Source organism: Oncorhynchus tshawytscha, linkage group LG01 (genome assembly GCF_018296145.1).
Source record: "Oncorhynchus tshawytscha isolate Ot180627B linkage group LG01, Otsh_v2.0, whole genome shotgun sequence".
NCBI classification, from domain to species: domain Eukaryota; kingdom Metazoa; phylum Chordata; class Actinopteri; order Salmoniformes; family Salmonidae; genus Oncorhynchus; species Oncorhynchus tshawytscha.
Window position 1 is genome coordinate 11,845,807 of NC_056429.1, and position 14,455 is coordinate 11,860,261.

At 43.3% G+C, this 14,455-nt stretch overlaps 3 protein-coding genes across 5 annotated transcripts in view; 2 read left to right on the plus strand and 1 right to left on the minus strand.

The window, feature by feature from the left end:
- Positions 1-3,882, plus strand: part of LOC112217396 (receptor-type tyrosine-protein phosphatase eta) — a 116,016-nt gene extending 112,134 nt beyond the window's left edge. For all 3 annotated transcript variants that reach the window (XM_024377846.2, XM_042294923.1, XM_042294950.1), the window contains 4 exons: positions 1,087-1,203; positions 1,346-1,506; positions 1,624-1,759; positions 1,933-3,882. In XM_024377846.2, coding sequence (XP_024233614.1) covers positions 1,087-1,203; positions 1,346-1,506; positions 1,624-1,759; positions 1,933-2,091 — 573 coding nt within the window. In that variant the 3' untranslated portion in view covers positions 2,092-3,882. The remainder of the gene's footprint in view (positions 1-1,086; positions 1,204-1,345; positions 1,507-1,623; positions 1,760-1,932) is intronic.
- A 1,224-nt stretch (positions 3,883-5,106) lies between these two features.
- On the plus strand, positions 5,107-5,394 carry LOC112217631 (gamma-crystallin M2-like). The gene has a single exon (XM_024378097.1). The coding sequence runs from the start codon at positions 5,122-5,124 to the stop codon at positions 5,377-5,379; it is 258 nt and encodes an 85-aa protein (XP_024233865.1). The 5' UTR covers positions 5,107-5,121; the 3' UTR covers positions 5,380-5,394.
- Positions 5,395-5,578: 184 nt separating this feature from the next.
- LOC112217705 (cadherin EGF LAG seven-pass G-type receptor 1-like) overlaps positions 5,579-14,455 on the minus strand; it is a 92,765-nt gene continuing 83,888 nt past the window's right edge. The window contains exons 32-35 of the mRNA XM_042294898.1: positions 11,088-11,231; positions 10,769-10,984; positions 7,168-7,495; positions 5,579-7,054 (exon numbers count right to left, since the gene is read on the minus strand). Of these exons, the coding sequence (XP_042150832.1) occupies positions 7,030-7,054; positions 7,168-7,495; positions 10,769-10,984; positions 11,088-11,231 (713 nt within the window). The 3' untranslated portion in view covers positions 5,579-7,029. The remainder of the gene's footprint in view (positions 7,055-7,167; positions 7,496-10,768; positions 10,985-11,087; positions 11,232-14,455) is intronic.

Below are 14,455 nucleotides of genomic sequence, written 5' to 3' on the forward strand. Positions count from 1 at the left end.
GGGGTGGCAGCATCATGTTGTGGGGGTGCTTTGCTGCAGGAGGGACTGGTGCACTTCAAAAATAGATGGCATCATGAGGTAGAAAAATTATGTGGCTATATTGAAGCAACATCTCAAGACATCAGTCAAGGAGTTTAAGCTTGGTCACAAATTGGTCTTCCAAATGGACAATGACCCCAAGCATACTTCCAAAGTTGTGGCAAAATGGCTTAAGGACAACAAAGTCAAGGTATTGGAATGGCCATCACAAAGCCCTGACCTCCATCCTATAGAAAATGTGTGGGCAGAACTGAAAAAGCATGTGTGAGCAAGGAGGCCTACAAACCTGACTCAGTTACACCAGCTCTGTCAGGAGGAATGGACCAAAATTCACCCAACTTATTGTGGGAAGCTTATGGAAGACTACCCAAAATGTTTGACCCAAGTTAAACAATTTAAAGGCAATGCTACCAAATACTAATTGAGTGTATATAAACTTCTGACCCACTGGGAATGTGATGAAAGAAATAAAAGCTGAAATAAACCATTCTCTCTACTATTATTCTGACATTTCAGTGGTGATCCTAACTGACCTAAGACAGGGAATTTTTACTAGGATTAAATGTCAGGAATAGTGAAAGTTTAAATGTATTTGGCTAAGGTGTATGTAAACTTTCGACTTCAACTGTATATACAGAAACAGAAAACCAAAATGATCATATTTACAGAAACAGAAAACCCAAAAGGCATACCGGCAGGTAGTCTAGTGGTTAGAGTGTTGGGCCTGTAACCGAAAGGTTGCTAGATTGAATCCCCGAGCTGACAAGGTAAACATCTTTTGTGCTTCCCCTGAACAAGGCAGTTAACCCACTGTTTCTAGGCCATCATTGTAAATAAGAATTTGTTCTTAACTGACTTGCCTAGTTAAATAAAATAAAGTAAAAAACACTACTCTAGTTCACCTGATTCCACTTATTGACTTATGCACGAGCCCTTGAATCAGGTGTAGTATTGTGAATTGGCTGGAGTTCCCAGAGGAGAGGTTTGAGAAGGACTACACTAAGCTACCCCAATTCATAACTCACACACCCACCTCTCTCCTCTCAGGTGAAATGTGAGAAATACTGGCCATCTGAGACCAAGCACTTTCAGAATATCACGGTGACAACAACCTCTGAGATCCCCCTAGAAGACTGGACCATCAGGGATTTTGACGTAAAAAATGTAAGTTCCTGTGATAATGAGTGAAACAAATATTACTGATGTTTTCCTCTTCAGCTACTTAGTGGGTAAAACATGGCTCTGGGAAAAACGATCCCTTCCCTATAAACAAAAGACGGTCGCTGTGTTTATGTTTGGCTGACAGGTGAGGACAGCAGAGACACGCTCGGTGCGTCACTTCCACTTCACAGCCTGGCCGGACCACGGCGTCCCCGAGACCACGGAGCTGCTCATCAACTTCAGACACCTGGTCCGAGAGCACATGGACCAGTACTCACGCCACTCCCCCACCGTCGTCCACTGCAGGTAAACACACAGTTTCTCACAGTTAACTTCAACAAGTGTTATTGGCTTGAACAGTACATTAACATGACTTCTTTCTCATCTCTCTCCCTCTTTCTCTTTCTGTCTCTCTCCCCTCAGTGCGGGTGTGGGTCGTACAGGTACCTTCATAGCCATCGACCGGCTGATCTTCCAGATAGAGAGGGACAGTATGGTGGACGTGTACGGCACCATCCACGACCTGCGCATGCACCGGCCCCTCATGGTTCAGACCGAGGTCACTGTTCTACTCTTCACCATGTTTGGGGGCTTACTGTACAATCCATCCCTGTGGTTAAAAGTAGAAGTTATGCTAATGGGAGCTTATGTGGTCTCTAGGTGAAATGTTTTGACATCTGAATGGTCAGCTTGCTTCATCATATTGAACTATGTTGTGTTACTGTCTTACAGGACCAGTATTTGTTCCTAAACCAGTGTGCCATAGACATAATCCGATCCAGAACTGGAACCAACGTGGACTTAATCTACCAGAACACGGCTGCACTCACCATCTATGAGAACGTAGAACCAAGGAAAGATACAGCTAAGAATGGCTACCATAACACATAGGCCTCACGTCCACTGCTCTGTCTCCCCCATCCTCCCATCTCAGTCAGACAGGCCTGTAGAGAAGGGTTTAGAAAAGGGATTATTCACTCTCACTGATCATGTTGCCTTACTCTCTAGTCTTTTTTTTGTTGTTTAAATCAAACTGGTTTTCTAGTATTTATTTGGTCACGTTTTATGATAGTTGGAAAAATAACATGGAAGATAACGGTTTGTTGAGAGGAACGGATGCACAAATTCCATCCAAAGACCAATAATGGAATGTACATCAAATTATATTTTAGAGATGTAATTCTTATATTTCCTTATTTGTATATTGCTGCTACTTCTGAATATCTGCTTAGTCTCTTTTTATGATTGTAATGCCAATGTTGTAAGAAATGATGTGTGGTTAAACTGAATGTGCCATACCTTTGTAATCAAAATCAAAGCTTTATATATTGATATAATAATGTAATGCAGATGTAGATTATTGTTAAATGAGACCAATGTTAAGTTGAAAAGTATCTCCAGCTTTAGGTATAGGATCAGCACCCAACATAACTGCCCTAAAAACTGTAATACGAAACAACCTCCCCTCTCTTCTGTGCCCTCTCAAGTCTCCAATAAGTGGTGTAATACATCTGTATTTGTATTTTTAAGGATCCCCATTAGCTGCTGCCAAGGCAGAAACTACTCTTCCGGGGGCCCAGCAAAATGAAGTCAGTTATACCATTTTTAAAACATTCCTTTTTATGTGACAGGATAAGTACAATGCACTGTTTTAGAGGAAACGAGAACTACTCCTGACAATAGGCCAATGAATGTATTATTTAATATTAGATGTTCAAAGTCAAATGTTAACTTTTCACTCCAGATCATTTTGATATCTAAACAAGTTTAAAATGAGGATTTTCGTGAGAACTTTTGTGCTTCCTACACCCTGTTCTGCATAATGCACCGGATGCATTTAGGGTTTTACACTGTAGCTTTTTAAATTCTCTTCTTGATGTTTTATTATGGTTGGTGTAAATATTCTTATGATCATGAGAAATGATTGCGAAACTGCTGTGAGAGCCTGTGGTCCTCCTCCGCTGTTAAAACCCACTTTGTGCAATAGCAAACTTCCATTCGCATGTCAGTCTGTAAACTCAGCTACTCTCTCAGTAACTCGGAGGTTACACATTATGAACCGTCTCCCTACTGTTTGTTGTTTCCCTAATGTGTGTTCTATAGAAAGTGGTTCATGTAATGCTGTGCATACTGTCTATCTGTGATGCTTCTATCATAGAAGCAGGAAAACAGTTTTCCCATGAGGCAATTTCCCCTTTTTCTAACTATGTGGTTATATATACTGTTTGCATGGGCCCAGTCCAAAACCAACCTCTACTTCCTAAAGAACAGGATTGGTTAAATCAATGATGGTATTGGTTCTGCCTAGCTATCTACACAAGTGACCATAAAGGCCTAAGGTCTATGGATATAAGGGGTGTTTCTGGACATAGGTCATAGATTTACGGCTGTGATTGATGTAAAGCCACTATGCTGATATTGTTTTACTGTCTTTGTATCACAATGCACATTGCTTAAGTTCTTCAAAGCACTTCTTTATATTGATCATATTACTCAGTGGAGATCATAAGCAAAGCAGACTCCGCCAATAGTCTTCCTCAAGAGTTTTAGGATTTTTTTTACGATGCTGTGTGAGATACTATGTGATGCTTGCTGGTACAATGCAAATGAGGAAAAGGTGAATCTTTTTGTATCCTTCCATTGGTCAATACTGTGATTAAACATGTTACACTTTTCTCTCTACAAGTGTCTAATGTGAGCTTCTCTGTTTTACTATTTGGCCACCATGTCCATAGTGTTGATTGAGACAATGGCCCAAGACTTTGTTAAATTAGGCTACACTAACTGGGATAAAATACTTAATTGAAACAAGCACCAAATTGTACCACTGGTAACCAGATAGTTAGTTACCAATTGTGCTGAATTGCATTTGTGGCACAAAATCACAAATCCTATTTAAGACATGGGACCGATACTAGACATTTTCACCCATGTTCAAAGCATTAGTGACTTTGTTGAGCTTCACAAGTTTAGACACTTTTGGATGCTTTGGACATGATGTGTGAAAAATTCTAATTATCGGTCCCTTTAATTGAATGGGATTTGTGGGATGGGAATGGGAAACAGTACCAAGGAAACTAAACCGAAGCATGGATTTCTGTCGTACCTTGTCCATATACTGCTTACAGGTTAAGGAAACCAATGCGTCATTTTTTTATTTGACTGAACTATCCCTTTAACCAGTGATGTAGTGGTGAAAAAATTGGTGGCAGAACGCTGATCGCTGTTCAGGATTAGAGAAGTAACAGTCCCTATGCTTTCAATGCAAAATGTTTAAAAGTGCGTTAACGGTGTTTACCCTGCACTACATCACTGTTGTTAACCCTTTCACAAAGGCTCATTGTTACATTGTTCTGAGAGAAACAGCATTTTTAAAGTCTTTTGAGAGACCCGTGTCCCTGGACATGTGGACAGACCTCAGTGCTCTATGGCCCTCTATTCCATGTTGCTGAGTACAATGGGGTTCACAGGTCTAAAAAGAAAGGTTTTAAACCAGTAGGATAACAGTTCCCAAGCAAGAGCAGCAGCAGCACAGAGAGACAAAATGACCTCCACCGGCATGAACATGAACAGCAGAGTAAGTATTATATTTAGCCTATTTATGTTCCTAGCTTGTTACACTGAGTGCACTTTAGTACTCTAGTGTCAGAGCACAACCCTAATCCCAGAAAGCTGATTGTCAGTGGGATTGGACAAGGCCCAACATGTAGCAATGTGTTTTTGTATGTTTGAATGGTAAATAGAAATGATTCTTGCTTATTTAGTCTTCTTTGTTCTTTGTTGTTGTACAACATACACCTATGCCCATTAGTCAGTATGACTACAATCTTCTATACATGCGTGATACATTTAGCATTACAGTTCACCATTTCTCCCTAAAACATGTTGTTCATCATGTTACAGCACAGAGGATCTTTCAGGATGAGGATCTACGAGAGGGAGAACTTTGGAGGTCAGATGCACGAGATGATGGACGATTGTGACAGCATCATGGATCGTTACCGCATGAACAACTGCATGTCCTGCAACGTTATGGACGGCCACTGGCTCATGTATGAGCAGCCCCAGTACAGAGGCAGGATGATGTACATGAGGCCTGGAGAGTACAGAAACTTCAGTCAGATGGGCTCTATGGGTAGGCTCATGAGCATGAGGCGTATCAACGAGTCCTGTTACTAGATATTGCTTTTTACTGATGTAAATAAGAGAAGCCATTGAATAAAATGTCTGTTTGAAAAAAGCCTAAATACTTGCACATTTCGTTTACCCCTTATCCAAACCTCTTGACAGGCCATTCTGAAAACATACAAATACTGTATGTCATATACCGATCAATTCTTAATGACACAAGAAACACATAAAAAATCAATTAAAAAAGTAAGGGGAAAAAATCCAAATGTGGTTTATTTTAGTCTGATTGCCAGTGTCTTTTCACAAAAAATAAATACGTGTATGTTACAATAATGATTCCAGTGTCTGACACAATATCAGCTTTAAAGAGATATGGCTCATCTATAAACATGAAATAGCAGAAGGAGGACTGAGGGATGACAGTATTATAACTAGATCATGTACACGGGTGTTTACAGCTCAACAGGGGAATGGGAAAGGGGATGTCGGTATACTAAAACTAGTAATAGGGGTTACCTTGGGTTTAGACACTATGCTCTGTGGAGGCAGAGAGAAAGGCACACAGTTGGTACTTAAAATTAATATGATTTCCTTGGAAATAATACTGCAACATATTATTCTAAAGAGTTAAAAATCAAGAGTACAGACATGTCACTGGCTGAACACTTGGCAATAGAATCTCCAGAGATGATGTGTAGAAGTAATATAAGGATCTACACAAACTCAGAAGCACAATGTGAAAAGGGTGACAATGAGGCAGCATGGTAACAATCAAAAGGCACATGCTGTCATTTTCTACTAAGCACTCAAGAGTAGCAATTGATTTCTATATTACTCTGCCATTTACTGGAACCTGTAATGACAGTATTAAGATTTCAGTGCGTTTTCCTCATTCAACCATCAGGACACCATTGGAATGTACAAGACCTTCACTGTAATACGGAGATGAACATGTCTCCCTATGTTAGAATGACTATTTTAAGATGGCTTTTGTTTTACTAGACTTACTATGCGAGTGTTTGAATCATATTATCAGTAGAGTATTTTCAGACTGGGAGTACTTTACATGCTGCGGATGGCAGCGTTTTTCTTTTCTTTAAACAATTCGTAAACATCTGTAAAAAAACTTGTTGACTGTCATATCTACACATGCTCTTCCAATAATATGACATTACAATACACTACTTACAATGTACAGCTTAGTTATTCCTTTCCTATAAACAAGTCCAAAAAGTAAAAATACAAAATATCTACAAAGTAATTACACGGACCAAAGACAATGATTTGTTTTTTGGACGTTTCTGTCTCTGTGGGCAAACTGCTGGGCACTTGGTGAATGTCTTACTGATTCATGAGGTCAATATCACATCATGGCACATCTGGTCCTGGAAAAGTCCTCAATCCCAACCTGCTGTCAGTTGCCACCCGCGATGAACAACTACAGACAGCGCCACTTGTTAGCCGTGCTGTGAAGTGCATTGTTTTGTTTTTCCAACTAGCTGCTGCATGCTGGGAGATGTAGTTCTCAGGCTCTCTCCTTTCTTCCCCTTTTCTCTCAGGCAGGCAGTTGCCTGGGCTAACACTGGTCTCCATAGGAGCTTAGGGGCCCCACAGTGACCTTTGAACAGCACGCATGGTATCGGCGCTGTAGCCCCTCTTGCCTTGAGAGCTGGTTGTCTATCTGGAATTCTCTCCAGGTCAGATTGAGGTTTCGTTGCTACCGCTGTTGAAAGAGGCAGAGACAGAGAGAGTTGCTAAAGTCAAAAGTGACTGACGTATTATCCAATATATCTGTTAGAAATGCAACATGGCCACCAATATCTCGTAAACACTCACTCGGAGTCCGAGTCTTGGGTGTCTTGAACCCCGTTGACCCCATTGACTAATGGTGACGTCCTCGTCGTTGTCACGACAACCCCATTGCGCAGGTCCCATGGAGACAAAGGAGGGTGTGGAGGCACGGGTAGGCGAGGCGGGGATTTGATGAGGACCCCGTTGCCTCCGATTACAGGGCGTAGATGGGAGGAGACGGGAGACGGTGGGACTGGGGTAGTCCTGGTGGAGATGCTGTGGGGGTTGTAGTCACTCAGTTTCTCCCGCAGGCGATTCTTCATGTTCTTGTCAGTCAGGGGAGGAGGGGAGTTGATCTTGTTTTTCAGAATGCCTGGTTGTAAACGCAGAGGGTGAATGCACAAACCCCAGTCAGTTAGTTATACAAGAAAACACACACACACACAAACAGAGGGTAGAAAGTTTTAAGTTCCTCGGCATACACATCACAGACAAACTGAATTGGTCCACTCACACAGACAGCATCGTGAAGAAGGCGCAGCAGCGCCTCTTCAACCTCAGGAGGCTGAAGAAATTCGGCATGTCACCAAAAGCACTCACAAACTTCTACAGATGCACAATCGAGAGCATCCTGGCGGGCTGTATCACCGCCTGGTACGGCAACTGCTCCGCCCTCAACCGTAAGGCTCTCCAGAGGGTAGTGAGGTCTGCACAACGCATCACCGGGGGAAACTACCTGCCCTCCAGGACACCTACACCACCCGATGTTACAGGAAGGCCATAAAGATCATCAAGGACATCAACCACCCGAGCCACTGCCTGTTCACCCCGCTATCATCCAGAAGGCGAGGTCAATACAGGTGCATCAAAGCTGGGACCGAGAGACTGAAAAACAGCTTCTATCTCAAGGCCATCAGACTGTTAAACAGCCACCACTAACATTGAGTGGCTGCTGCCAACACACTGACAATGACACTGACTCAACTCCAGCAACTTTAATAATGGGAATTGATGGGAAATGATGTAAATATATAAACAATGCTACTTTATATAATGTTACTTACCCTACATTATTCATCTCATATGCATACGTATATACTGTACTCTATATCATCGACTGCATCCTTATGTAATACATGTATCACTAGCCACTTTAACTATGCCACTTTGTTTACATACTCATCTCATATGTATATACTGTACTCGATATCAGCTACTGTATCTTGCCTATGCTGCTCTGTACCATCACTCATTCATATATCCTTATGTACATATTCTTTATCCCCTTACACTGTGTATAAGACAGTAGTTTTGGAATTGTTAGTTAGATTACTTGTTGGTTATTACTGCATTGTCGGAACTAGAAGCACAAGCATTTCGCTACACTCGCATTAACATCTGCTAACCATGTGTATGTGACAAATTAAATTTGATTTGATTTGACAGACACATGCACCTTATTTGGATAGGAATAACATTTTAGGTACTAGATTAGATTCTGTTGAATCTGACAATTAATCTTAATGGTTGTACAGTCGTCTCAAATAAAACTGTAAAGGACCTCGCCGTTACTCGGGACCCTGATCTCTCTTTTGAAGAACATATCAAGACCATGTCAAGAACAGCTTTTTTCCATCTACGTAACATTGCAAAAATCAGAAACTTTCTGTCCAAAAATGATGCAGAAAAATTAATCCATGCTTTTGTCACTTCTAGGTTAGACTACTGCAATGCTCTACTTTCCGGCTACCCGGATAAAGCACTAAATAAACTTCAGTTGGTGCTAAATACGGCTGCTAGAATCCTGACTAGAACCAAAAAATTTGATCATATTACTCCAGTGCTAGCCTCTCTACACTGGCTTCCTGTCAAAGCAAGGGCTGATTTCAAGGTTTTACTGCTAACCTACAAAGCATTACATGGGCTTGCTCCTACCTATCTCTCTGATTTGGTCCTGCCGTACTTACCTCCACGTACGCTACGGTCACAAGACGCAGGCCTCCTAATTGTCCCTAGAATTTCTAAGCAAACAGCTGGAGGCAGGGCTTTCTCCTATAGAGCTCCATTTTTATGGAACGGTCTGCCTACCCATGTCAGAGACGCAAACTCGGTCTCAACCTTTAAGTCTTTACTGAAGACTCATCTCTTCAGTGGGTCATATGATTGAGTGTAGTCTGGCCCAGGGGTGGGAAGGTGAACGGAAAGGCTCTGGAGCAACGAACCGCCCTTGCTGTCTCTGCCTGGCCAGTTCCCCTCTTTCCACTGGGATTCTCTGCCTCTAACCCTATTACAGGGGCTGAGTCACTGGCTTACTGGGGCTCTCTCATGCCGTCCCTGGAAGGGGTGCGTCACCTGAGTGGGTTGATTCACTGATGTGGTCATCCTGTCTGGGTTGGCGCCCCCCCTTGGGTTGTGCCATGGCAGAGATCTTTGTGGGTTATACTCAGCCTTGTCTCAGGATGGTAAGTTGGTGGTTGAAGATATCCCTCTAGTGGTGTGGGGGCTGTGCTTTGGCAAAGTGGGTGGGGTTATATCCTTCCTGTTTGGCCCTGTCCGGGGTGTCCTCGGATGGGGCCACAGTGTCTCCAGATCCCTCCTGTCTCAGCCTCCAGTATTTATGCTGCAGTAGTTTATGTGTCGTGGGCTAGGGTCAGTTTGTTATATCTGGAGTACTTCTCCTGTCCTATTCACTGTCCTGTGTGAATCTAAGTGTGCGTTCTCTAATTCGCTCCTTCTCTCTTTCTTTCTCTCTCTCGGAGGACCTGAGCCCTAGGACCATGCCCCAGGACTACCTGACATGATGACTCCTTGCTGTCCCCAGTCCACCTGGCCATGCTGCTGCTCCAGTTTCAACTGTTCTGCCTTATTATTATTTGACCATGCTGGTCATTTATGAACATTTGAACATCTTGGCCATGTTCTGTTAAAATCTCCACCCGGCACAGCCAGAAGAGGACTGGCCACCCCGCATATGCTCTCTCTAATTCTCTCTTTCTTTCTCTCTCTCTCGGAGGACCTGAGCCCTAGGATCATGCCCCAGGACTACCTGACATGATGACTCCTTGCTGTCCCCAGTCCATCTGACCGTGCTGCTGCTCCAGTTTCAACTGTTCTGCCTTATTATTATACGACCATGCTGGTCATTTATGAACATTTGAACATCTTGGCCATGTTCTGTTATAATCTCCACCCTGCACAGCCAGAAGAGGACTGGCCACCCCACATAGCCTGGTTCCTCTCTAGGTTTCTTCCTAGGTTTTGGCCTTTCTAGGGAGTTTTTCCTAGCCACCGTGCTTCTACACCTGCATTGCTTGCTGTTTGGGGTTTTAGGCTGGGTTTCTGTACAGCACTTTGAGATATTAGCTGATGTACGAAGGGCTATATAAATAAATTTGATTTTGATTTGATTTGATTAGAATTTTTAGAATTAGAATAGCCACAAAGTCAGATTCCAAAGTAAACATTTGCTACAAAAAATGTGCTTTTTGATATTAATTTTCAGGTTAGTAGTGTGGTTAAGATTGGGTTAGGTTTCAAATAGAATTTAAGAAGAACATTTGTAGAAATGGGCAGGGTTTATGACTTTGTGGCTATGGAAGCTAGTGACGACTCTCTCTCTTTCTCATTCTCTCTGTCGCTCGCTCACCCCTTCTCTTGTCTGTCTGGTTGCAGTCAGGTGAACTGGGAGGGGCACTATCATTCTGGTAGAGGGACTCCCTGTTGATCTTGTTGTCCTGGTGGAGCTCCACGTTGACCTTGGTTTCCACACGCAGCAACTCCTCCCCGCACGGCTCCTCACTCTCACTGGCTGTCGGCAGCTCCACTGGCGAGTAGGGCTTCACGTGATTGGCCACTGTATCCACTTCAGATACAGTAAAAAAATAAACACTTTTAAATATATGAGGTGTGTGTGTGTGTGTGTGTGTGTGTGTGTGTGTGTGTGTGTGTTGTGAACATGAGTCTACCTTTGGGTGTGTTGTGCTGGGACGGTCTCTCGTTGTTCCACCTATGCTTGCGGCTTTCTCTGTGATCATCACTGTCTGAGGAGTGGGACGAGGCATAGGAGCTGCTGTGCTCATCCACCGACAGCTCACTGTCCGAGTCCGAATCTGTTACCATGGAAACACAGGAGCTATAACTTACTCTCTGACCGCTGAACTATAGAGTGGTGAGGAGGAGGAAGTGCCCCGCGGACCCATAGTGTTCAGAAATAGTTTAGCCATTCATTGTAGTCATTAGCACTCTGATTACCGTAGTTGCTATTTTTGCGTTTTCTCGTGTCAATTAACTTGGGACATTCTTGGATTACTCATTATATTAATAAAGTCTGATTTAATCAACCAATATGATAGTCAGTTTACAAATGGTTATGGGTACAAGACCGTGTGCATATCTGGCTGTGTTGGCAAAATCACCACATATCCCATCGAACCAGGCGGGGAGAGGCTGCCCGTTGTCACAGTTCCAAGACCATTCAGAAACGTCCTGCTAACTCTCACTAGTGACGTTGGTAAATCTCAAAACTGAACTTGGATCTGCGTAGCAATGATATAATTCACCACCGTTGTCTTACAACAGATAGCTCGAACCAGTCATCACTATTCAACAAAATAATAATTTACAAGTTTCTTTCCAGCAAATTTCTTAGTTACATGACTGTATAGCTAGCAAATGGGTTTTGAAGTCGAGGGTACAGTATTTATGAAGTTTAGCAATGAGGACTAAAACTAGCATAGTTCAGCTAGCCAGCAAGTTTAGTCAGGGAAAGCGAGCTGGGGACCAGGTATACAGTGCCTTCAGAAAATATTCACACCTCTTGACTTTTTTAACATATTTTGACTCAGGGTTGTGAATATTTAAGTAAATTAAATATTTAGGTCTTTAATTAAAAAATAAATACATCTAAAAATATGTTTTCACTTTCCTTATGGGGTATTGTGTACACAGTATATGGGTGAGATGTATTTCTTTATTTAACCCATTTTGAATTCAGGCTGTAAGACAATAAAATGTGGAGTAAGTCAAGGGGTGTGAATACTTTCTGAAGGCACTGTACGCTATGCATGCTATTTTTTACGTTTTTAAATTTCACCTTTATTTAACCAGGTAGGCTAGTTGAAAACAAGTTATCATTTGCAACTGCAACCTGGCCAAGATAAAGCATAGCAGTGTGAACAGACAACACAGAGTTACACATGGAGTAAACAATTAACAAGCCAATAACACAATAAACAAGTCATTGACACAGTAGAAAAAAGAAAGTCTATATACAGTGTGTGCAAAAGGCATGAGGAGGTAGGCAATAAATAGGCCATAGGAGCGAATAATTACAATTTAGCAGATTAACACTGGAGTGATAAATGAGCAGATGATGATGTGCAAGTAGTTCTACCAAGGGAATTCTCTTCGATTATAATCACAGCCGTATATATTCCCCCCCAAGCAGACACATCGATGGCTCTGAATGAACTTTATTTGACTCTTTGCAAACTGGAATCCATTTATCCGGAGGCTGCATTCATTGTGGCTGGGGATTTTAACAAGGCTAATCTGAAAACAAGACTCCCTAAATTTTATCAGCATATTGATTGCGCAACCAGGGCTGGAAAAACCTTGGATCACTGCTATTCTAACTTCCGCGACGCATATAAGGCCCTGCCCCGCCCTCCTTTTGGAAAAGCTGACCACGACTCCATTTTGTTGATCCCTGCCTACAGACAGAAACTAAAACAAGAAGCTCCCGCGCTGAGGTCTGTTCAACGCTGGTCCGACCAATCTGATTCCACACTCCAAGACTGCTTCCATCACGTGGACTGGGATATGTTTCGTATTGCGTCAGACAACAACATTGACGAATACGCTGATTCGGTGAGCGAGTTCATTAGAACGTGCGTTGAAGATGTCGTTCCCATAGCAACGATTAAAACATTCCCAAACCAGAAACCGTGGATTGATGGCAGTATTCGCGTAAAACTGAAAGCCCGAACCACTGCTTTTAATCAGGGCAAGGTGACCGGAAACATGACCGAATACAAACAGTGTAACTATTCCCTCCGCAAGGCAATCAAACAAGCTAAGCGTCAGTATAGAGACAAAGTAGAATCTCAATTCAACGGCTCAGACACAAGAGGTATGTGGCACAGTCTACAGTCAATCACGGATTACAAAAAGAAAACCAGCCCAGTCACGGACCAGGATGTCTTGCTCCCAGGCAGACTAAATAACTTTTTTGCCCGCTTTGAGGACAATACAGTGCCACTGACACGGCCCGCAACTAAAACATGCGGACTCTCCTTCACTACAGCCGACGTGAGGAAAACATTTAAACGTGTCAACCCTCGCAAGGCTGCAGGCCCAGACGGCATCCCCAGCCGCGCCCTCAGAGCATGCGCAGACCAGCTGGCTGGTGTGTTTACGGACATATTCAATCAATCCCTATCCCAGTCTGTTGTTCCCACATGCTTCAAGAGGGCCACCATTGTTCCTGTTCCCAAGAAAGCTAAGGTAACTGAGCTAAACGACTAGCACTCACTTCCGTCATCATGAAGTGCTTTGAGAGACTAGTCAAGGACCATATCACCTCCACCCTACCTGACACCCTAGACCCACTCCAATTTGCTTACCGCCCAAATAGGTCCACAGACGATGCAATCTCAACCACACTGCACACTGCCCTAACCCATCTGGAAAAGAGGAATACCTATGTGAGAATGCTGTTCATCGACTACAGCTTGGCATTTAACACCATAGTGCCCTCCAAGCTCGTCATCAAGCTCGAGACCCTGGGTCTCGACCCCGCCCTGTGCAACTGGGTACTGGACTTCCTGACGGGCCGCCCCCAGGTGGTGAGGGTAGGCAACAACATTTCCACCCCGCTGATCCTCAACACTGGGGCCCCACAAGGGTGCATTCTGAGCCCTCTCCTGTACTTCCTGTTCACCCACGACTGCGTGTTTGCGGACGACACAACAGTGGTAGGCTTGATTACCAACAATGACGAGACGGCCTACAGGGAGGAAGTGAGGGCCCTCGGAGTGTGGTGTCAGGAAAATAACCTCACACTCAATGTCAACAAAACTAAGGATATGATTGTGGACTTCAGGAAACAGCAGAGGGAACACCCCCCCTATCCACATTGATGGAACAGTAGTGGAGAGGGTAGTAAGTTTTAAGATCCTCGGCGTACACATCACAGACAAACTGAATTGGTCCACCCACACAGACAGCATCGTGAAGAAGGCGCAGCAGCGCCTCTTCAACCTCAGGAGGCTGAAGAAATTCTTGTCACCAAAAGCACTCACAAACTTCTACAGATGCACAATCGAGAGCATCC

Excerpts from the sequence above, each read along its gene's own strand:
- LOC112217631 (XM_024378097.1), top strand. The coding sequence starts at position 5,122 with ATGAGGATCTACGAGAGGGAGAACTTTGGAGGTCAGATGCACGAGATG.